The sequence below is a fragment of the Dendropsophus ebraccatus genome, chromosome 2, assembly GCF_027789765.1.
Source record: "Dendropsophus ebraccatus isolate aDenEbr1 chromosome 2, aDenEbr1.pat, whole genome shotgun sequence".
NCBI classification, from domain to species: domain Eukaryota; kingdom Metazoa; phylum Chordata; class Amphibia; order Anura; family Hylidae; genus Dendropsophus; species Dendropsophus ebraccatus.
In genome coordinates, this window is record NC_091455.1 from 133,392,285 (window position 1) to 133,417,793 (window position 25,509).

The 25,509-nt window shown below is 40.4% G+C and overlaps 1 protein-coding gene across 7 annotated transcripts in view; it reads right to left on the reverse strand.

Annotated features, from left to right (window-relative positions):
* Window positions 1-25,509, reverse strand: part of TRAK1 (trafficking kinesin protein 1) — a 152,282-nt gene that overhangs the window by 26,945 nt on the left and 99,828 nt on the right. For all 7 annotated transcript variants that reach the window (XM_069958354.1, XM_069958353.1, XM_069958352.1 and 4 more), the window contains 6 exons: window positions 17,522-17,598; window positions 12,175-12,291; window positions 9,161-9,261; window positions 6,230-6,338; window positions 4,036-4,114; window positions 3,710-3,840 (listed from right to left, as the gene is read on the reverse strand). In XM_069958354.1, the coding sequence (XP_069814455.1) occupies window positions 3,710-3,840; window positions 4,036-4,114; window positions 6,230-6,338; window positions 9,161-9,261; window positions 12,175-12,291; window positions 17,522-17,572 (588 nt within the window). In that variant the 5' untranslated portion in view covers window positions 17,573-17,598. The remainder of the gene's footprint in view (window positions 1-3,709; window positions 3,841-4,035; window positions 4,115-6,229; window positions 6,339-9,160; window positions 9,262-12,174; window positions 12,292-17,521; window positions 17,599-25,509) is intronic.

The following is a 25,509-nucleotide window of genomic DNA, read 5'->3' on the forward strand; positions in this document are numbered from 1 at the left end:
GAGGCTCCACGGACCCCTTTTTTGCATATTCAAATTTTGTATGGGACAATCAATGGAGACTCGTAAATGAGTACTCCATTGGAATTTTTCACTGTTCTCCCTGAGTTCAGTGATTGTTGTGTTTTGGTGGTCTATTTATCATTGCCCCAGTAGCCAGAATCCTGCTCCACACTGACGAGGGGCAAATACCCCGAAACTGCAGTCTGTGGATGGATGCCTAGCCTTGGTTACCCTTGTCTTATGTCATTATACTCGCCACAGAGTTAGACTTTGACTCACAGGGGCCACCCTGGTGTTTCCCTATTTGGGTCCTAAAGCTCGCAACAGAGTGAGGACCTGAGGGACTACGTATCAGGGTGGTTTGGTGCTCTCCCCACTAGGAGGCACCCCTTGGCAATGGGCTTCCTTCTCTGGAGAGAGGGATATCTGGCTATTCCCGTGTTTTGAGACTCGTAACTGAGGCTCCACGGACCCCTTTTTTGCATATTCAAATTTTGTATGGGACAATCAATGGAGACTCGTAAATGAGTACTCCATTGGAATTTTTCACTGTTCTCCCTGAGTTCAGTGATTGTTGTGTTTTGGTGGTATATATATATATATATATATATATATATATATATATATATATATACACACATACACACACATATATATATATATATATATATATATATATATATATATATATATATATATTGGATTAAATAAGTATTGAATGTGTAGTAAATAATAAATATAGTAAATATATTTCAGACAACCCATCCAATACACACAGGCATAGAAATTTAAGCCATAGATGTCCATAAATTAGGTTATATGTAAAAATGAAAAATGGGAAATGAGAAATGACACAGGGAAACAGTATTAAACGGTTGGGGATGACTCAATGTCTCCTGTATGCAGAAAACAGCTGGATGCATTGCTCAGGTGGGATTTTGGCTTATTCTTGCACACAAACACTTCACATCCGGAAGGTTTGGTGGGTTCCTTCTATCAACTCTAAACTTTAGTTCCTTCCATAGATTTTCTATCAGATACACAGGTCAGGTGATTGGCTGGACCTTTGAAATTAGGTGCCGAAACATGTTGCTATGGTAATAAAATATCCCTTTTGGAATACTGTAATGTAATACTGCTGCTACTGTTGCAGTTTTTAAATGTGGTTGTTCACTTCATGTCATCTATCACCTGCGCTCTACTCTGAAGTGGATCTAATGAGGTTCCTGTAGTCCAAAAAGGAATCTACTCTCTTCTATTGACTGCTCCTACGCTGTGTGTGGATGATCCTAGGCTGTACTACGGTGGTCTGTTTATTTAATACATAGAGTTGTGCCCATCTCCCTTGCCCAACCTTACACCCTTCTCTCCCTCTTTTGGCATTTCTTATTATTAAACATAACATTTATGGACATCTATGGTTTGATTTCTTTGCCTGTAAGGATTGGAAGGGTTGTCACCAACATCTGGGGAGAATTTCATGTCAATTGCACCTTAAGAAATATCTTTACTTAAAGCGTAACTATAATTTCAGTAGCCAAAAAAATGAAATTCCTCAAATAAAAAGCCCATGTGTTACCCTTTAAAAAGAGCCCTAAACTGCATTGATAGTGTGTGCGCACTCTGAGATATCACCAATTGTTTGGCTCAGAGGAATAAATGAATTTTTCTTCTGGCTGAGAGAAAGTGGGCGTGGCCTCCTCCCTTATCTCCCTGGCTGCGTCCCTCCATTTACTGAGCCGCACCTCAGCAGATGTATCACACACAGTGGCATCAGATAGAGCCCAAGCATACAGTATCCCACAGTAAGATTAGATACAGAGCCCCAGCAGATGGTATCACACACAGTGGGATTAGATACAGTCATCTGCTCTCATTACACTGTAGGATAATGTCAGCCATGGAGGTGGGGGCACCTGCTGCAGACATCTGATAGTGAATGTTATATGTACTATGGAAGGACTGTGTTGTGCTGGGACTTGTAGTCCTCCCCTCAGTGACTCACCCACTCTGCCTCATGCAGTACATTGGAGTCATGGTGGCACTGGATACACTTGTCCCTCCATCCAGCTCTTCCCCTGCGCTACTCCTCACACACAACACCCTCAGCTCTGCATAGTCACCTCTGTGAGGGGAGGGGGGAGAACATGCTGCTAGGAGGTGGGGGAGGAGGTTTTGTTTCTCTCTGTGTCAGGGCTGTTATCTGATGCTGCTGTCAGAGTCTGTACTCTAGGTACAGATCTCCAGGGAGGGGGCGTGTCCAGCAGGAATGCAGAAATAACTCAGAGGCAAAGAGAGCTCAGAGGGGACTTTTGGCTTTATATATTTAAAAAACTGTTCATTTTAGGTTATTAATGTATATTGCAAAAAGTCTTATCATGACCTAAGCTAACTAAAACTGAATGGTCAAAATATTTTATAGTTGCGCTTTAAGATGAAAAAGGATGGTTTCATAAAGGGAATGTGTTGCCTATATTTACTTTTACTGATTAGAGTCAGAAACAAAAGTTATTATACTCTAATTTGTTTATATTTTATGACTTTTTGTACATTGTTAGGGAAGCTGTCATCTTGCCTGGGCTGTTCTTAATAGCATTTAGTGACATGCATTACAGCAAGCTTCATAGATATAGAAGTTTTGTTCAGCACAAGACTAAAAATTTGCCTTTAGGAGACTAAACCTGGATTTCAGATAAGTATAGCTTTGTTTTACAGCATGCTAAGTAAAATAAATAAATAAATAATATAGATTTAGAGCTGTGAAGTTACACTTAGACAGTAACACTTTGAATATCTCAAAATCAATGTACCAAAATGTAAAAAAAACTACAAGCACATGTATTATATAACAAATTATACTAAGGCTACACAGTAATCACGTCTAAGGTGCGCAACTTGCAATGCACGACTTCAGTATAGATGACTTTTGTAGAACAAGATTGCCAAATTGCACCAAAGTTGCAAGAAGCTAGCACTCGCATGAGATTTTCATTGAAGTCAATGCCGAAAAAAACGCAGAGGTTACATTTACGGTTATTGTCAAAATTGTTAGGTCTCATTCACATGTCCAGTGATTTTTAAGGACCGCGATTTTCTCTGCTAGCTTTAATCCGTGAAAAACATCTTTTGAGTGCATCTGTTTTTCATCCTGTTTTTTTTTTCTTTTCTCAATGTTCACATCAGAAGTAGCAGACCTGGATGTGCCCCCGTAATCCTCCCCAGATTTACAGAGCTGAATGTGTCGCCCCCCTTTTCCCCCAGATCGGTGTATACCCATAACCCCCCACCCGGTGTGTCAAAGAACCTTCCCTGATCCTCACGCGGGAGCAAAGCTATGTATCATCAGAAGAAATGCACAGGGAGGAGGACGCTTCACTGTGGGACCAGGAGATCACTGGAGCAGGGGGTGACAGGAGCTGTATCCCATAGAGGTCTATTGGGACATCTGCCACAATCCGTCTCAGCACTATGACCTGTACTATTTTTTTCACGGCTTAGATGGTGGATGGTATGAATGCACATATAGGATTTAATGCGGCCCAAGATGCAATGTCGTAAGACCAAAGTCACTGTGCAGCCTGAGCCTTGAAGGATCTAAAGAGACATAAGCTGAACTTCCTGAATAGATAACAACAGTGCTATGTAGATCAATCTATTAGAAAAATCTAATATTTGAGGCTAATGTAAATCTTATGGGCACAGTACTTACTGCTTTAGCCTTTTTCTGGATATCAACAATCTGAGACAGCAGGTGAGTTATCTCTTCTTGCTGCCGAGCTGCATCTTCGGTTTTCTTAGCCAATTCTTCTGATATGCTGGCAATCTGAATATTAGCATCCCCTAGAAAATGGAGAAGAAACATGGAAAAAAAAAATCAGATGTCACATTAAAAAAAACTATTATACAAAGGCAGAGAGATACAGATAGATTTTGTGCTTCTCTTTACTGCCAGGAAAGGACATATTTCTAGAGTCTCTATGGACATTATAGATTATAATGAATGCAGAGTTTTTGAAATTAGAACAGGTGACCTACTTAATTCTTTCACACAATCATTGACAAGTTGCTGTTCTTTCTCCTCATATGTGATGGTCTCAGTTTGCAAGTGACATGCCTGTAACAATAAGCATACCAATAGGGTGGTACATTATTGAGAGTGAATCTTACTATAAAAAAAGACATATCAACAATAATACATTTATTTTACAACTGACCCCTTAACCACTGCCCACTGTCTACTTAAGGCAAACTTTGCAGGTCTCAGTCTGTGGTCCACTGTGTGCTCCTGCACCAAAACCCTTGTGTCAACGTGGTCTTTGAAAGTGCCCCCTCTATTAGGTCTTCGGGTTTTTGGAAGTACCAATTGGAACCTGGAGGAACTCTCTGTTGCCAGACACAGAAAGAGCCCCTGGGCTGTTTCTACACTAAGCCTCCTGTTAATGTACACTAACTGCTATTCCGGCAAAAGCCTGTGCCATAGTAATACAGAGGATAATGTACTAGCATACAAGGGCATCTTTATGCATTAAAAGTTTAAAATTAAGATGTAAAATAATATATTTCACATAAAACCTTTTTTTATTGCACATACATTACATGAAGACGAAGACCTACACCTAATAGGTATTTCTACAGCTGCAATAACCTTGATGTAAATACAATTTCTCCCATATTAAACAGGCAAAAAAAAAAAAAAAGTAAAATAATAAAATAAAAAGGGAAAAGTCTAAGTGATCATTAAGGCCCAAAAATATCTGGGCATTTAGGGTTTGAAAAGAACAGAAATGTATTCTGCCACATCCAAGTGAGTATGAGTAAGTGGGTTTTGTGGGGCAAATTATTTATTTTTTTCTACACAAAAAAAAAAACAACTTACTAATATTTATGTCCACCACTATCTAGACCACTAGACCTGTGGTTATATGTAAATAATATTGGTCGGTATAGACTCTTTAGAGCTTTAGTGTTTACATATGGCATTGGTTAAGAAGTTTAGCGTTTAGAAGTTTAGGTAATGGTTTGGGCTTTTTTTTTTTTTTTTTAAATTACTTAAAAAGTGAAAAGGAAAAAAACATTTATGTAGGTAAAAAAAAAAAAAATTTTTTAAAGAAATCTGTATCTATTCAACTAGGTATCCACACTCTTCTAATGGTAAGGCAGATGGTATATGCTTCCAGCGTTTCTACTGAATGCGAGCAGCATCTACATCGACAATCATTTGAACACTTGTTGGCCATTACACATAACGTGAACAGTGCCGCCGTGTGCAGAGATTTAAAATGAATCAATTATGATGCCAGGAGTTCCTTGATTTTGGTCTGTAGCACATTCTAATTCCAAAATGTGTGAATTCCCCCTTAAGGCTCTATTCCACGGGCCAACTGCGAGGAGCAAACGAGCGCTGTCAGTGCTTGCTCCTCTTTCCCTGCTCGCTGCCACCGCTATCACATGCGGCAGCAAGCGGGTGAGTGTGGGAGGGGCTGCGGGGAGCTGCAGGGGGGGTTGCCCGGGTGATCGCTAAATCGACCTGGAAGCCCATAAAGGATGGTGGTGGTCTGCTTCCGCCGCTACTATTCCACGTGGTGTTGGCAACAGTCGTTTGTTTTTCAACATGGTTGAAAGACAAACAACTGCAACGATCAGCCAACATGAACGATGTCGGCTGATCATTGCCTTCTATTCCACGGGCCGATTTTCCGCTGAATACGGCCGATAATCATTCTGTGGAATAGGGCCTTTACTCCATTAAACTGGACACTAGGAAAAAATAGACATTAAGGAGTCTTTACCATGAGCAGATACAAACAGTGTTGAATGGATTTTTCCATCAAAACCACAAAATATGTAGTACACTAATCAGCCACTGGGTGTCAGTAACTGACCAGATGTTGTGAGAAATTAACTCTACAACCGTCTGAGAAGTGTTGCTATATTTTGTAGGTCAAATACACAAAATGTTATTTTTATACGTTGTTTGTATCTAGAGATGAGCGAACCTGGAACAGGCGGCATTTGATTACCTGAGGCTGAAGAAGTTGGCTGCAGCCCTAAGGAGTCCTGGAAACCATGTATCTAGCCTACGGCTGTATCCATGTTTTCCAGGTGGCCGCAGGGCTTGCTACCAGTAATCAAATGCCACACGCTCGGGTTCGTCCAAACCAGAGCCTGCTCGAGACTCACTTATCACTATATCCAAGTATAATAGGAATGAATCACTGCAATATCTTACCTCAGACCGCAGAACAATGTTCTCATCCTCAAGGTCTTTAAGTTTCTTCTGTAGTGAGTCAAAGTGGAAATAGTTTTGGACGGATGATGAAGATTCATTCCTTTTTAGTCTTTAGGGAGAGTAAAAGAAACAGTCGTTATATCTTTAAAATGATAATCAACTAATTTAAATAAAGGGGTTGTGTAATCCATAATAGAGAAGTGGATGAGAATTTTAAAAAGTCTGCACAAAATGCGTGCAGAAAATTACTGGTGCTGGATATACTGCAGATTTCATTCGGGCATTCGCAATTAACTTCAATGAGGAAGTCAAAATCTAAATATTAAATTTAGCTGCATTAAAGGAGTATCTGCGCTCATTATCCCCTATCCATTGAACAAGCTGATTGCTTGGGGTTTGACTGCTGGAATCCCCACCTATCCCAAGAATAGGGATGCAATCACCCTGCAGCCACAGCATCTTGTGCTCCATTCATGCTCTATGGGGCCATAGAACATTTCCAAGTGCAATGCTCGGAAGCCTTCAGTGGTCATACCCCCCTAGCCGTCAGCCTATTATTCCCTATGAGATTTTCTACAGATTTGGGTTTTTTGGTTCGGGCTGTCATTGCCAAGACAAGTGCTTCTCCGAGGTAGCGGTGGGAACGTTCAGCAGGGGAACCAAAGACACTGCAAAAGAACCCTGGGGGAGTGTGGTTAGGTAAGAATAGGATCTTTATTCTGCTCTATGGATAAAAGGCTGGAGTACCCAATTGGTACCCAAGGAGTAATATGTCCAATGTTTAGAACCTACTGTAAACTACAACATATCATCCAAAAGTAACCTGGTAAGAAAAGTTGGGTACAAAGGATTTGCACATGTATGAGTTCCTGCACCTAGCAAGGCAGCTCAATCTCTGAACGTGTTTTATTGCAGATGCTTTATAGTACACAGGACTATGTCTGCACTTTGCATAAAAAACAGGGCTGTATGGAACAACAGATCACAGGAGACAGAACTGAATTATAAAATCAAATGAGAACGAACTATTATATGTATCAGTCAATTGTTTTCGCCAGTAGTTCCTCAATGCACAACAGCAGAAGCCATTATGTGGAGATTACTCATTCCTTCCTCCAAAATAAGCACACAGTAAATGCCAGGGTATTTCTACTTTAAAACTAATAAAATGAATTACTAGATGTCTATGACCTATTGGTCAACGCCCTGCATTAAATGTATATGATCCTCAAAAAAAGATTGTCGTGCAAACCTAGGGACCTGCCTCCTCATTATCTACATGCTTTTATATGTAAAGAAAGCATGTGGAAGCAAAAAAGCATTGTTCATAGAAGTAATATTAAATGGGAAATCAATTCAAAGTAATCTTCTGATATCCCACTAATACATGAATAGAACAGAAGGGCTCAAACCCATTTAGCACTGCTCAGAGACTTCTGTTAACGGAAATCAGCCACCACAATCTAAACCAACTGAATGTGCCATGTGGGCGTACTTACTGTAATAGGACTTAAGTCAGGGATTAGAAGATGGCCTTCTGTTTCCTGATGCTCACGTCCTGTAATTCCACACCTCAGAAGAAAGCCTTCCAAGTCGTGGAGGGGTGGGTATATATCCAGATCATTGTGTGTCGGAAAATCAAAAGGAAGTGATATTAATGGCCCATACAGTGGATGGGACAAGACGCGTGCCATCAGTTGCAGGTGCCAGCTGTAAAACACAGCAGACACCCTTCAGCATTGACCAGGATCAGCCTTATTGCTAAATCCAGACAATTAACCCCGTAAATGCCATGGACAATAGCTAATGCAGAATCAAATCAGTCTGACAGAGAGAAATAGCCTATCGGTCCGTCTTAGGCCTTTTTCAAACTTGCCCGTGACTACGGGAGAATTTTAGGGTTCATTGAATCCAATGATACTATTTACACGATCCATGCTGCCATCTGCTCTGTGATCCATCTGTAGGGACACACTGCCAGTTCTTGGGGGGGTTATACATCAGTGAAAACAGCAGACACCACAGATGCAATTGTGGATACACTTTTCACAGAGGAAAAATGGCGGGTGACTTTGCAGACCTGAAAAAACCCTGAACATGTGAATGAGGCTTAAAAGCAGCCAGCACTCAAGGGTATACATTTCAATGGCAGATGGGAGCCTGAAAAAGGTTAGCCAGGAGTATGGACTAATGGTTTGCCCCTACACAGCGAGTACTGACAAGCAATAATGCTGTTGAAAAAAATCACTATACCAGCTTTTAGTCTCCTTGTCAAGAAAATGCAGTTAAAAACTACAGACACTTTTGAAATGCATTTTCTTTTAAATCTTTTTTGCTTTTAAATTGTATTTTCTTATGAAAAAAAAAAAAAAAAAGTTTAAATAAATTCTTTAAAAAAATAAATAAAATAAATTGTATTTTCTTTTTTTCCCCTATGGCCTCTACAGTGTGAGCTCTATTTTTTCCTCTATACCTGTAGGCAGTCTATATTATTCTCCCGAGCCTGCTTTGCATACATGCAGAAACAGAAATATTAAAATATCAATGTAATAAAATATATTAATATTGACCTGTCATGGTATATGGCATAATCAAAGAGCCCCCTTATATGCTGAGATAACAATAAAAACTACAGATAATGGCTCAAAAAATGAGCCCTGCATTCTCGTCCAAAATAATATAAAGAAAAGTATTCATATCTGTTGTCCATGGTGAGATCACAGACATATACATAAAAACAGGCGACACTAAAGGTAGGTGATTGCATGTGATTATCACCTATCCCCATACACCTTATATCTCTATAGTTTGCCACTGCCTTACACAAACAGACATCAATCACAGGGGAATGTGTTTTGAAGGAAGGTGGAACTCCAGGGATGTGGCATGCCCTTTCTTCAGACAGTGATTCTAGGGAAGGCAAGAACTTACGGTGTGGAGCATATCGACTCAGGCTCACTCTCTTCAGCTGCATTGGTGTAAAACTGAAGTAACTCATCTTTCATAGATAATTCATGGCGCAACTGTGATACCTGAAGGTGCAAAACAAAGAAAAGAAATGATTCCAGTATTGTGAAAGAAACCGTTCTGTGTGTTCATTATTAGGATGCTACATAATACTGTATAATCTATTCTCCTTATTAACCCCCTTTCACATTATCTTTCTCACCTATGCAGGTTATTATAGAGCTAGATTAAACTTTGGTCCCCGTTAAGCCTTTGTAAGTTAGTAAATAATAAAAGTGACGTGCAGAGTACATAGTAGACTATACTATTTAATATACAGAATGACCATTGGTGCTGAAAGCCAAATTTATGAATTTCTGCTTGTGAGCTAATCTAGAACTTTTTTCATATATGCAGATGCCCTACAGGGCATAGAATTGTTTAAAAAGTAAAAAAAAAAAAAGGACAGTTATAATGTAACATTCATTCTTTATCCATTAGTCCTGGGTGTCATTTAATAGAAATCTCAGTTGTATCATTCAAGTGGCGAAATCTGTCCTGGTCATGTGATGACCAGGTCATGTGATGACCAGACATATACAGTGGTTTGTAATAGATTAGAATATCAACAAAATGTATTTATTTTTTTCAGTAATTCAATTAAAAAAAAGTGACCTCATATATCCTGCAGAGTCATTACATACAGAGTGAACTTTTTCAAATGTTTATTTTTGTTAAAGTTAATGATTATGGATTACAGCAAAGGAAACCCCAAAAGACAGTATTTCAGAAAATTTGATTATTATACAAAACCAACTAAAAAAATGTTTTTAACACAGAAATGTTGACCAAATGAAAAGTCTGTACCGTAAATGCCCTCAATACTTGGTCAGGGCACCTTTTGTATGAATGACGGCATCAATGCGGCATGGCATAAAGGCAATCAGCTGATGGCACTGCAGAGGTGTTATTGAAGCCCAGGTTGCTTTGATAGTGGCCTTCAGCTCGTCTGCATTGTTGGATCTGGTGTCTTTCATCTTCCTCTTGACAATACCCCATAAATTCTCTATGGGGTTTAGGTCCGGCGAGTTTGCTGGCCAATCAAGCACAGTGAAGCTATGGTTAGTAAACCAGGTATTGGTACTTTTAGCTGTGTGGACAGGTGCCAAATCCTGCTGAAAGATGAAAATTCCATCTCCAAAAATCTTTTCAGCACAGGGAAGCATGAAGTGCTCTAAAATTTCCTGGTAGACGGCAGCGTTGACTTTGGTGTTGATCACTGATTGTGGAAACTTTACACTAGACGTCAAGCAGCTTGGATTGTGTACAGCCTCTCCACTCTTCCTCCAGACTCTGGGACCTTGATTTCCAAATGAAATGCTAAATTTACTTTCATCTGAAATCAGCACCTTGGACCACTGATCAACAGTCCAGTTCTTCTTTTCCTTGGCCCACATAAGATGCTTCTGGCTTTGTTTATTGGTCAGGAGTGGCTGACACATGGAATGCAACACTTGTAGTCATTGTTCTGCAGACGTCTGTATGTGGTGGCTTTTGTAGCACTGTCTCCAGCAGCAGTGCACTCTTTGTGAATCTCTCCCAAATTTTTGAGTGGCATTTTCGTTACAATCCTGTTAAGACTGCGGTTCTCCCGGTTTTCCTGTGCACCTTTTTCTACTACACTTTTACCTTCCACTCAACTTTCCATTAATATGCTTTGATACAGCACTCTGAGAACAGCGAGCTTCTTTAGCAATGAACTTTTGTGGCTTACCCTCCTTGTGGAGTGTGTGAATGAGTGCCTTCTGGACATCTGTCAAGTCAGCAGTGTTCCCCATGATTGTGTTGCATACTGAACCAGACTAAGGGACCTTTTATAACACTGCAGGTGTTTTGGATTAATTATTCTAATTTTCTGAAATACTCTCTTTTGGGTTTTTCTTGGCTGTAATCCATAATCATCAAGTTTAACAGAAATAAACGCTTGAAAAAGTTCACCCTGTATGTAATCACTCTATAGAATATGTTAGGTCACTTTTTGAATAGAAATACTGGGAAATTTTTTTTTTGCAAACTACTGTAGATAGATGACATTTATGTACTATAACTGGAGTACACCTTTGTTTTCAACCTTCTTATACATAATAAAGGAGAAGTAAAATGAATACTGTTTCATAAGTTGTTGCCATGTTGGACTTGTTATGGGGTGTATGGGCACCAAATAGAAAACAAGAAGACCTTTGCCAGTTGTGATAAAGGTACAATATTATAAATAGAGATATTGTACTGTGGCATGATGCGGACATTTACCCTTAACAATGGCCTATCTATCCATAAAGACTCACACCCATTTGATAACAAGTGCACCTGGTGACTGTTGCTCCCACAGTTATATCAATATAGCAGATAAAGAAATATAGGACAAAGACCGTGAGCTCTACAAGGGACGTGGTAGGAATCAATACATTCTCAGCACTACTATAACTAAGCGCTCTGAATATTGACCTTGTAATGGGGCAATGCAATTACAATATACATGAATGTGTAATGTAGATTGTTGATCCTTATTTTAGAAAGTGCCTTCGCAAAATTCTGATACGTAACTATGTTAAAAACAAAAAAAAAGCCAACATTAAATGTTGTCTACAAGTGACCACTTTTGGTCCATTTCCAAACAGTTGTTTTTTTTCAGAATCAAAAGCACAGGAGCCTGCTGATCTAGGAGCATGTAAATAAAAATAAATGTTAATTAGGAGCTTCTGCATTTTTGAACATTTTTGCCTGCCATTAATGAAAAGGAACTAATATCCAGTACACCTATGTGGACAGGACAGAATGTAAGCAATAACTTTGGTAGTCAGTGATGGAAATCACCAATCTGTAGCGCAGGTCACTTGGAGTAAAATTCCTCAGAAGCAAAGTGACCGGCTGTTGGATATATTTTATGCGCAAATCCAAACAACATACAGTAACTACATATATAAAGATTACTTTTTTACCTCTTCTCTGATATGTTCTACTTGCTCTTCTAAATACTCATTCCTTTCTGTAAGAGTTTTATTCTTCTTCAACAATGACTGGCCAATACGTGCGGCTAATTCAAGATCGCGTTCTTTCTGCAAAAAGGGAAGAGAAAGTTTCATATAAGCAAGATCCCTAAGCATATGCACAATGATTAAATAAGAGAAGTATGAAGGGTTGGTAAAGGTATCCAGAATTAATGTGTCCATAAAGACAGTAGTATAACAGGGTAAATTTGCTGATAAAAAGGTAATAAGTTATCAACATAAATATAAGAAATGACAACAGAATAAAATTGCATTACAGTGATCACTAAACTCGCTAGTATGTGGCATAGGTCTTCTCCTTATCCATAATCATAAATGCATAACACACGCTTGCTTCATATGAAAATCTTAATAAACACACACTTCTATGCAGCTGCTCTTATGGACACATATGTGCACATCGCCATAAGGTCATGCATGTGTAAACAGACAGCAGGCTGCAGGCATGTTCACTGGAATGGAGGGTACAATAAGGGTACAATCACATGTACAGGATCTGCAGCAGATTTGATGGTGCACATTTGAATCTGCAGCAGATTTGATGGCCTAAGGGTATATTCACACGGGCGGGCTCGCAGCGAGATTCTCGCTGCGAGCCCGGCAGGTCCTGTCAGTTCCCATAAACTACATACTTGCTGCGGTCTAAACGACCGCAGCGAGTATGTAATTATACCGCGCTTAACCCCTTCTACTCCCGCCGGCTCCCCCCGCTGTAAGCAGCATACATTACCTGTCCTTGCTGCACGGGTCCGGCGTCCTGCTCTCCCGCCCCGGCCAATCAGTGGCTGCGGCTGGGCAACACACTAATTGGCCGGACGGGAGAGCAGGACGCCGGACCCGTGCAGCAAGGACAGGTAATGTATGCTGATTACAGCCGGCGGGAGTAGAAGGGGTTAAGCGCGGTATAATTACATACTCGCTGCGGTCGTTTAGACCGCAGCAAGTATGTAGTTTATGGGAACTGACAGGACCTGCCGGGCTCGCAGCGAGAATCTCGCTGCGAGCCCGCCCGTGTGAATATATCCTAAAATTGATTTGCTTTGACTCTGCAGCTTCAAATCTGCGCCATCAAATCTGCTGCAGATCCTGTACGTGTGAACGCACCCTTAGGGTGCCTTCACACCTACCGTATCGCAGTAGAAAATCCGCTGCGGATCCGCAGCAGATTCGCAGCAGGTTTAACTAAATGAATGAACACAGCATCAAGTCCGCACTTACAAATCTGCTGCGGATCCGCAGCGGATTTAACAGTGCGTATTTAATGCTGTGTTCATTCATTTAGTTAAACCTGCTGCGGATCCGCAGCGGATTTAACAGTGCGTATTTAATGCTGTGTTCATTCATTTAGTTAAAGCTGCTGCGGATCCGCAGTGGATTTTCTACTGCGATACGGTAGGTGTGAGGGTATTTTAAGTCTGACATGATAGAAGTTTTAAAAATTTGATCTATTATGAGCAACTGTAGAAACACTGGAACACAAGTTTAGCGTATTGTTTAATATCTTGTAGAAGCTATACATGATATTATATTTTGTAAGAAAAGAAGAATTAAAGTTGAATTGGTTGATACAGACAACACGTCCTCCAGAACACTATCGCTGGAGAAACTTCTAGAAGTCTAAGCAACTGTTACAGCAATAGCTGTCTGGCATTAAACAACGTTACCGACTGGTGCATATGACCTCTGACACCAAGGTATCTAGGTGCACTGTGCACATACAAGGTTTAGACAAAGGTGCTGTGTACTTTGTTGCTATCCCTTTTATATAAAATACCAAGGCACATCTTTATCAATATCCTTAATGTTACAAGAGCATAATTTGTGCTAGTACACATTGTACTATGGTTCTCACAAACCAACCTGTCCATAATTAAAACACATGCACAGTAGAACATTAACTAAAAGTACCAGTTCACAGACAAGTCATGGGCCGGAAGGAAGTATGGGAAAAGGTGGCTCAGTAAACAGCTAGACAGTGCAAACAGCTAGCTTTAGGAAAGTGTATCAGGCCAATTGGTAAAGTCTGGCATCTCTGAAGACTGTCCAGTTTACACCAACTATTAGTTGGCTTACATCAAACCAGAATCATGTGCCAATATTTTGATGCATTTGGGCCATGTGCTTTTAGCTGAAGCAACTCCCTGTTTTTACCATGACCATGTTTCACTGTAACAGAATTTAGCTGAAGGTAAATCCAGAGAATCTCCTTTACATTCACCACATCTATGAGACCAGGTATATATAGCATATTTCTGGAGTAATTCTGCTGCAAAAGCATTTACAAAATAGGCTCTTAAAGAAGCAGAGGGCTTAAACCAAGCTTTTCAACTATGACCATAAAGTTTCGCTCATACTTTTCTCCTCAACAGACTCCATGTTGACAAACTATGGTTTTAGGAAATGATTTTGTACATCTATTTTATACATGCCAAAAAAGCATTATCAGAAAATAACAATTATGCGGAGGTATGGAAGAAACATTAAGACATCAGCCAGGAAGTTAAAGTTTGGGCACAAATAGGTCTTCCTAAAAGACAAGGACCCCAAGCATATGTCCATACTTGCAGCAAAATAAACTCAAAGAAAACAATGGTATTGGCGTGGCTATCTCAAAATTCCCAAACTTATTGTGGACGTCCCCAAAATGTTTGATCCCAGTTAGACAATGCTAATGTGTATGAAAGTGTATGACTTTAAAGGTAGGTGTAAACTATATACAGTTTAACAATTAGAACTAAAGGTTGTACATTTGCCTGCAACCCTGACCCTTGTACCTTTGTTCTTCTGGTTTGATTGGTACAGATTCTGTAGTATTTATTGGGCAAAAAACTGTTTAAAAAGGGGTCTGCATGCATTTTAAGTGACAGGTTACAGTCACTGTCACTAAATTCTGGTGTTGAAGAGGTGTTGATTCAGGGATTTTTTCTGATTTGGAAGGAATTTTTCCATCAATGTTATAAACCTGGAAAATTTCTTTTAGATATGTCCAAGCCAAGCACAACCCTCTATATAGAAACATGTATAACAAAATATTCCTTACTGGCCCCAGCTTCCCTAGCTTAGGTTTAATAACTTTAAAGGGTATCTAAACAAAAATAAATTATTATAACCTGCACCACAAGTCACTAGTGTTCAAGGAAAAATATGAAAGTGTATAAGAAGCAGTTTGACTTGCAGATGCAGAAGTACATGGAAATCTATGCAAATCCATGGCTGGTCCCACATTCACTGTGTAGGTTGTATTTACAGTACCTCCTAACAGCAGGACATTGTGTCTAAAGGCCCTATTCCACGCAACAATTATCGTCCGTATTCGGCCGATATTGGCCGCTACGGACGCTAATCATTCCGTGGAATAGAGTGCAACGATCAGCCGACATCGTTCATGTCGGCTGATCGTTGCAGTCGCTTGTTTTTCAACATTTTGAAAAACAAGCGACTGATACAGCAGCGTCTGCTGCTGTATCCTATGGGCTGCCCGGACGATCAGCGATCACCCGGGCAGGCCCCCCCCCCCCCCCCCCCCCCCCCCCCCCCTGGAGCTCCCCGCTGCCCCTCCCACACTCGCCCGCTCGCTGCAGCCACGTTGAATAGCGGCGGCAGCGAGCGGGGAACGAGGAGAAAACGAGCGCTGAAAGCGCTCGTTTGCTCTTCTAGACTGCCCGTGAAATAGGGCCTTTACTCACTAAATAATAAATACACCACACACCTGATAATGCTGTTCACTGCAAAAAACAGCTGCTGGACAAGCCGTGTGCATTACTGTTACAAATCCAATAAGAGAGGACGCTTTTTGGTGACATACATCATTGAACTCTCCTGCATGTTCAGAAAGGCCATGTAATAAAATTCTAAAAACCTATCTTGGGCAGAGCCAAGTTAATTCATCTGACAGCAATTCTTGCCAGCCCCCATACATATTCATACTCGGCTTAGCAAAGCATGCATGTGTTGTCAAGTGGGAGGAGGTGTAAGCCACTGTCAGGAACCTCTTACAGGGACCTCTTGATAACTTTAAGTGTCACTGTCGTTATAATTTTCAAAATCTAAATCAACACTAGATGTGACATAAAGCAAGTTTGCAATTTACATTAATTTTTTTTTAGTTATCATTGAAAACACAGCACTTCCTGTTTTCTGACTTTTTTTCTCCTCAAAAAACAGGAAACCGAAAACAGGAATTCCTGTGTTTCCCAGGTCCTCTGAGCGCTCACAGAGAGAAGGGAGTCATGTGATTGACAGACATCTTGAGCTGTGACTCTCTGCACTGGCCAGAATTCCTGTGTTTAGGGTACAAACACACACGACTGAACCGCAGAGGATTTCTCTCAATGCAATGTCTTACTTGTCCCTTATCCTGTGGATAGGGGACAAATTAATTTTGCCTGGACGACCTCTTTAACATCAGTCATGTTAATATCAAACCAAGTGATCTTTCTTACCTACAAAATGTGCTGTCAGTGAAAACTTGGGAGACCCCCATACACAGATGGTCAAATAATCCTGCAGAAATATGATGGCTCACCCAGCATTCATCTTACCTGTTTGGCTACCTTAAAATGTCACTATTGTTATAACTTTCAAAAGCTAAATCAACAGTAGATGTGATATAAAGCAAGTTTGCAATTTAAATTAATTTAAATTACACTTTTTTCTTTTTTTGTTTCAAAGAGACTAATCACAGGAAGTCTCGTGTTTCCCGGGTCATCTGCACGCTCACAGTCATGTGATTAACGGACAAATTGAGCCATGATACTGTGTAATGGTCAGACTTTATGTGTTTAGTCTCTTTTTTTCAACCAGCACAAAGACTAAAAAGCTGCCTTCAGACTGGACCTGGGTTTCTGGTAAGTATAGCTTTGTTTTACAGCATGATAGTTAAAGAGGTTGTCCAGCAAAAATCTTTTTCTTTCAAATCAACTGGTATCAGAAAGTTATATAGATTTGTAATTTACTTCTATTAACCGAGTCTCTGGACGAGACTCTGTTTTCTATGAATCTATAAATCCCCATAGAAAACCTCTCCTGCTGTTGACAGTTCCAGTCTCGGCAAGAGGTGTCAGCAGAGAGCACTCAGTTGATTTGAAATAAAAAGATTTTTACTTGACAACCCCTTAAAAAAATTATGAATGTATACTGCAAACTTGCTTTATATCACAAAAAAAAAAAAAAAAAGAAAAAGAAAGAAAAATCACAGCAAAAACTTTCACAAGGCCGCAATTTAAAAATGAGTTGTTACATGCTTTAGGCCACAGGAGTGCACAACATAAGGACTTACCTCTTCTAGAAGACGTGTAACAGCATCTATATCATTGTATGTTTTAGTCATCTGGCCCACTCGTTCAGCACATAAAACTGCAACACAAAAAAGGTAAGGATCAGTACAAACCACTGTACACCAAACAGTGAATAGTGAAATCTTATACTAAATCAGTCTGCTCAGCTCATCCTGCTCTATAACATTTATTGACAGATCAGATAGCATGTTTAATGTGACAGGTTCCCTAGTTAATGCAAAGCCAATATATAATATACAATGATAAAACAAAAACGACTATTGAGTTCTCTGTTTTATAAGAGGCTTGCTTATTGCCATAACATCGAATGCAGACCTGGAGACACCAACAGTACTGTATTTATTTCTCCATTAACTAGAACAGCATTGATCTGTAAAGGTGTATTTGCAGTATGGCCTATTTATGCTTAAGATGACTAATAGCTACAAAAAAAAAACATGAGATGAGATAAAGAACTAAAAATAACTGAGGGGGAAACTGCCCTAGACACCATCATTATAAATACAACTTTTGCTTCATGCCCATAAGGTACGCTCACATGTACAGTCTGGTGCGCAGTTTGGTAATTTAATATGATACCAGATGTAGCATCGTAGAAATTGTGATTTAATAAGGCGCTAAATAGATTACAATTATGTCACAGCACTAAACTAAAAAGAAGTGAAAGAGGCACTTCCTAGTAAAGAATAAGCAAACATATAGCATATACATAGTACAGTTTAGAGAAAGGGTAACATTACAAATCTATAAAAAGGCAACTAAAAATACTAAGGGTGCCACAGGGCAAGCATAGCAATGACATGATGCCTAAAAGTAGTGAGTAATGTAGGAAATAATAAAGAGTAGTCCTCAAAAAGGGTACACAGAGTAGGGGTACACAAATAGTGTCCTAGAGTTGCTAAAGTATTGAAAGATGTTGCTGCATTCCACTTAGGAGGTATAAGTGATTTACAGGGCTCCAATAGGAAAATAATGCGGGTTTCAATCGGGGAGAGGAGTCACTGGAGCCCTAAGAAACACAGGTAATGAAACATCTAAAATATTAGAAAGAACCCTGATTTACTATCATTTAGGCATAGTTAATATAAAACAAATGGTATTAGGTATATTCAAACTGATCTAGCTATATAGGAGAAGTCAAAAGTGTGGTACTTTCTGCACACCTTGGCTACAGTATGGAGAGGTGAAAGACAGCCTACTCATCTTTAGATTATATGATGTATAAGTGCCAAGGCAAACTTGTCTTGTGTCATCTTGGTTAACAGAGCACCTGAGGATAACCCACAAGATACCAGTTGGTAGGAGTTATCCAGCGCTACAAAAACATGGCCACTTTCTTGCAGAGACAACACCACTCTTGCCTCTAACTTGGGCGGGGTTTTGCTGCTTAGTTCCATTGAAGTGAATGGAGCTTAACTGCAAACCGCACCTGAACTGGAGACAAGAGTCGTGTTGTCTCTGGAAGAAAGTGGCCAAGTTTTTGTAGCACTGGATAACTCCTTTAAACCACTCTCCCTAACCTTGTGGATGGTAAGAGACAATATAAGGGACAAAGTCTTAGGCCTCGTGAACAGAGAGCAAGAGCGGGGGAATTGTCCGCCGCAGAATGCCGCCAGCCTCCGTGTCATAATGACAGTCTATGGGGGGCTTGCGCGCTGCATCTCTTGGTGCTGAAGAATTAACATGTTCATTCTTCAGAGCAGAGAGAGGAGGTGCACGAGCTTCCCATAGATTGTCATTATGACACGGAGGCTGGCGGCATTCTGCGGCGGACAATTCCCCGGCTCTTGCTCTGTGTGCACGAGGCCTAAGGTAACGGAGGAGCATTGCAGAGGAGATGGATCGGTAAATGAAGCATACAAAACAACAGCACTGAATTATATTTTAGGCCAGAGCACAGCTCAGTCACGGGACAGAGGTGAGAGATGTGTATGACACAAGTAAAAGCACATATTGTTAGCAAGCACTCTCAGAACAAGTCATGAAACATCATTTGATAGATATAGACAAACGGCTACTCTGGTAAAGTGATTATAATGTTTACTAGTGAAACTGGAAATAAGAAAAAGCTCCAGTGAATTGTGACTGCTTCTGGGCTAGTCCTGCCAGTCTCCTTTATGAATGACCTGACCAAATACAGCTGCAACAGATGCAAATCTGCAATAAAAAAAACACACAAGATTTTTTTTTTACATTTATTTTGAATGTAGTTGTGCTGTCTCCAGTGCTTGCCTTTTATCCTAGAAGGTGACAAGCAACAACCCTGTCCTAATCTCACCCACAGTGGCTCTCGACCAGTTTTCTGGCAGTCTTGAACAGCAAATCTGCTCAGCCAAAGGCAGAGGTAGCAGACAGAAGAAGTGTAGGGGCTTTATTTACATTTCTCATTTCTTCTGAATCCATTTCTGTCTTTGACTGAAAAAACTGCCACTAAAACCCCAAATACATGACTGGAATGACTATCTTTGATGTAAGTTGCTGCTCCTTACAAATGCTAAATGTGAACTATAGAGACAGCAGTGTGAAGGTCAACAGTGGGTTCAGTAGATTGGTGATGATTGTTTCTTACTGGAATAATGCCCCTATTACACGAGTCGTTTGGAGGAGCAAACGAGCGCTATTAGCTCTCGTTTGCTCCTCGTTCCCCGCTCGCTGCCGCCGCTATTCAGCGCAGCGTCAGCGAGCGGGTGAGTGCGGGAGGGGCGGCGGGGAGCTGCTGGGGAGGCTGCCCGGGGGATCGCTGATCGTCCGGGCAGCCCATAGGATATAGCAGCGTCTGCTGCCGATGCTCCTATTCAACGGAGCGACGGCAGCAGATCGCTGCTATATCAGTCGCTTGTTTTTCAACATGTTGAAAAACAAGCGACTGCAACGATCAGCCGACATGAACGATGTCGGCTGATCGTTGCACTCTATTCCACGAAACGAATATCATTCGTATCGGCCGAATACGAACGATATTGCTCCTCTAAACGACCCGTGGAATAGGGCCTTAACCCTCTAGGGTGGCATTAGATGGGCAGACTGCTGCCCAATGCTTGCAATCTAAAAGCTTGGGGCTTGTTTAAGGGGTCTTATACAGAGCTGTGCTCTGATCATGGGTTATTGGTGCTGCCCTTCACTGTCGCAGGATTTGCACATATACCTGAGATTGGATAAACCAACAAACAAGCTTTTATTCATATCAAGGAGATACCCGATTTAACAGCCTTCATGTCTTACATCTAACTTTTCATGAAAAACTTGTTATTATGAAATAGGAATATGGGCGCAATGAGAATCCTACTCCCCACTTAGGTTGGGTTCACACTACGTTTTTTCATCAGTTTTTTGCAAAAAAAAAAAAATGGATGGAAAAAAAACAGATGCATGTATGTGCATCTGTTTTGATTCATTTGTCCATTGAATTCCATTATAAAAAAAAAATCAAAACAAAACAAATCCGTTTTTTTTTTTAACGGACACAAAAATGAGGTTGACTACGTTTTTGTGTGCGTTAAAAAACATACCTGTTTTAATTTCGTTTTTTATAGTGGAATTCAATGGAAAAACGGATGCACATACATGCATCCATTTTTCCATCAGTTGTTCATCTGTTTCTTGCAAAGGATGGATGGGTAAAAACGGATTGTAAAAACGTAGTGTGAACCCAGCCTTATCTGCTTGAAAGCAAAGGTACAATTTGAATACTGATTTTCAGGCAGATGTACAAGGATTACTTTTGTAAATACAATAGAATGCCAGAAATATACATTTGCTTTGTTAATTTGGTCATTCTTTCTATTTAGCTGCAGACTTAAATGTCTATGTCCATACAATGGTGGCTTTAAACATGAAGCCAAAAAGGCACAGTATTGTGCTCAGACCAGAGTTACTATGGCACTCCACAATGTACGCATGCTAGTACAAACAAGCAAAGAACCTCATAATACCCCATGTCCCAATACTATTCAGAGGCTCAGAGAATACACCAGACTATGCTAATGTTCTCAGCTTACAGAACAGTACACACCGCAACCAAATGAGAAATAAACCACAGGAAGGGTAATACATGTTACTGTACATGAAGCAAAGATTATAAGTGACTTGTACAAAAAGTCAAAGATCACAAGACTTTTGAGCAGACAGAGTTTGCCATCAAGGGTCCATGTAATCTATCCATTCGTACAGCAGCTACAGTAGCTCAAGTGTTATACAGTTCTATACTGTCACACTGTTTGACAGCTGTCATACCAAATGATGTAATCTCAACGATTGTGTTACTGCTGGTCCCTCGACCAGAAATGGCTGGCGGTTATTACTTTCATCCAAAGACACAGCTGTGAGAAAGACCTGCCCAGGTTAGGAAAGTTTGTAGCATAGCCAAATTCCCACATGGCAGAATTATTATGTATTGTCTATGCGAAGTTTCCTAGAGCAAAAATACACCAAAATATATCGGCCCAGAATTATCAAAAGGTATAAAAAACCTAAACCAATGTAAACAGATTTCAGTTTTGGTAATAAGATAAAAGCTAAGCTATGATTGGATGGTATGGACAGTTTACGTTGGTTTCTATGTTAAATTTAATTAAACCTTAAACTAACATAAACTACAAAAGTACTACAGCCAGTTTGATTTTAGGACCTGGTATGTCAATGCAGTAACCACAGTTGTGGATCTCTTGTGGATATGTTCATCTAATGGTGCGTTTACACAGGCAGATTTATCTGACAGATTTTTGAAGCCAAAGCCAGGCACGGACCATAAACAGGGAACGGGTCATAAAGGAAAGACTGAAATTTCTTCTCTTTTCAAATCCATTCCTGGTTTTGGCTTCCAAAATCAGTCAGATAAATCTGCCTGTGTAAACGCACCATTATGGAAATCAATCAAGGACTAAAATTAAGTCGCCATATTTAATTGGGTTGACAAGCAAAAACTGCTAAATCTGGGATACAACCTAATGCTTTGCCTTTAGAGCTAAGCCGTAAACAAAAGGAAAGGGCTGAGCATGGGATTGTACCTGAAGAGATGGAAACTAAATAAATCGCTTTCCTGACAGCAAAGTTGCTCAGCGGAGTAAGAAAGCCAGATGAGGGAAAACCATTTCCCAACGACAAGGTTGTTCATTCCAAGTAGTTTCCCTGGGGACTGTTAGCACCATAGCACCACAGCATCTAGAACAACTGTATTACCTGGAGGAGGGGAAGACTGAAGGTGATGTCTTTTGTGGACAAGGCCTTCTATTCCCCTTCAGTAAAACCAAAGGGAAAATAATGCTCATTATCATCAATGGGATTGAAAGGCTCTTTGTAGCTGCTCATTCCTCAATTAACTCACAATAATGTATTAATACAAAAGCCAGAAAAACCTCAATGGTGAAAACACATAAGCAGTCTGTCGCATTCAGCTGAAATGCAGAAGCCAAATCGACACAAGTGTGCTGTTTTCACACGTAAACCCATGGACAGGTGTGGCAGTGTGTAAGAAAGTATACATGTTTTTTTTTTTTTTTATTGTAAACACCACCTTGTGTCAGTACACTAGCGCGAACAGCGTCGGAGCTCTGCACATCATAATCATGATGTTGGGAGCAACCAGGTCCAGTCCGCAGAACACTGTCCGTGTGCATTAGCCCTAAGTACAGCCACCAAGGGAATGTCCCACCAATAAATTACATATTCAATGTACTTACATGGTATAGTGCAACCTGGTGTTTATGTAAAGAAATGAGCACATCAACCTACTGAGCAGAGTGCTGGTGGACACATATACCTCTGTCACTTTTTCTACAGCCAAGTCTCTGCATGGTGATCTGCTGTTCACTGCTGAACAGTACATACAAAATTAGGGGGGGGGGAATGAAGTTGTCCTGATAATTGACATTGATGAATATAGCAAGTTTTATTAAGAAAACATGGATGGCTCAACAGGATGCAATGGAAAGTGCAGATTGGTCATGGAAAAAAATGTGAATGGATCCTGAAGAAAACTCAGATGGAGACAAACTGACATTTAAAGGGGAACTCCCCATAAAAACAGTTTTTCTATTAAAAGTACATTGAAAGTTATATAGATGTGTCTATACAATGTATTACCATATCTGTACAGTTCTGCTACACTGGTAGCTGTTTGACATCCAGAAGTGAAGAAAACTGGCCTCTGTGACAATTAGCATTTTCAACTGCTCCCACTGCTTTCCCCCCTTAGGGCCAGTTCACACTGAGCAAAATCGTTGGATTTCCGCCACGGAATCCCGCCGTGCTCAGTGTGCTGCTGAAAGTGAATTAAGAGGGAGCGCGCCCGTCCGCTGCCGCCGCTCTCCGCTCAACGAACTAACATGCGAGTTCTTTGAGCAGAGAGAAGAGGGAGCGGACGAGCGCCCACCCTCTCCATTCACTTACAGCAGCACACTGAGCACTGCAGGATTCCACAGTGGAAATTTCCGCTGCAGAATTCCGACGATCTTGCTCAGTGTGAACTGGCCCTTAGGGTGCGTTTACACATACAGGATCCGCAGCAGATCTGCAGCAGATTTGATGGTGCAGATTTTATGCTGTGTTCAGTTATTTAGATCAAATCTGCCGAGGATCCTTACCAAAAAATCTGCTGCAATACAGTATGTGTGAAGCTACGCCTAGGAAACAAAATATTCCATGCGTCTGTCTCACATTGTGTGTGTTTGCTGAGCCCAGGCTGATGATGCAGACAGGGGGGGCAGGGCGTGATGTCAAAGGAGGCTTGGTTGGATCCCCAAATGCTCTGAGTGATTCACCATCTCTGACCAGCCAGAAGCAGGTGCAGCAACTTTAGTGATTGTGCAGAAGTCTGCAGGGAAATTAGGGCTATGTTCACACATGTTGGAGTGTCATTGCAGTACTGCAACGTCTTCACAAAAATGATGCAACAACACAATTAAATTATGCTAAACGGCACAGAGGATCAGAGCCGACTCTGCCAATCCCACCTGGATTAAAAACAAGGCATAAATAGTATATCCCATGTAAGATAATATCAGATAAAGTCCTCAATGTGGGACTCAACTTTAAAGATAAAAGATGCCTGATCATAATACGTGCGTGGAGATAAAAAAAAAAAAATTAATTAAATTCAAAAAGTTCCTTACTTTATTCCAATATCAGCGTTACAGTAAGAAAATACAGTGTGCTGTGTGCGTGGGACAACAATGAAATGATAAAGTACTGCAAATAATTCAGTAACACAATGAAACTGCAATGTGTGAACACAGCCTAGATGTTCTGCAAAAGATTTGGGTGGGGAATGGGCAGGGTGGAGGACTGTGATGAACAGCTGAGGGAAAGCATTGCATTCTGGAACCAGTACTGCATTCTGGGAACTGATCAACTAGGAAGTACAGAAACACAATTCAGAACAAAACCCCCCAAAACTAATGGATTTTGGTTGTTTCAAAACTGGGATAGACAGGTAAGTAATGCTATATGCTTTTGCAGAAGTTTACATTTTTTTTTACCTCTATCTGGAGTTCCCCTTTAACCAGGATGGACACAAAAACCAATTGAAAAGCAATAATTCTGTAAAGGGATCAATTTGAAAAAAAAAAAAAAAAGAAAAAAAGAAAGGGTAGCCAAATGTGAAGTGAACAGATCCTAATCCAGGTGCAGGCTATTAAGTCCACAAGGAAATAAATCCAACAGAAGACAACGTGATCTAGCACTCAGTGTAGATAAATAAAATCACTGAATGTTATTGGAAAAATCCCTAAAAATCCTCGGTGTGAAAAGAAAATAGAGTGCCTAGAACATGCGGCAAGGTGTTCCAAACCTCAAAAGGGCTGGACACCGGTCAATGCTGAGCAGCCAATAAAATAAGTTTACTCTACGTCCAATTTTAAGAATACAACATGGTATCTAAAAGCTGATGCTACTTGTACATTAAGTAAAGGTACGGGTGGAGAGCTAACAAGCTTTGACCGCCATACCTAGGCATATGCAGATAGATAGAAAG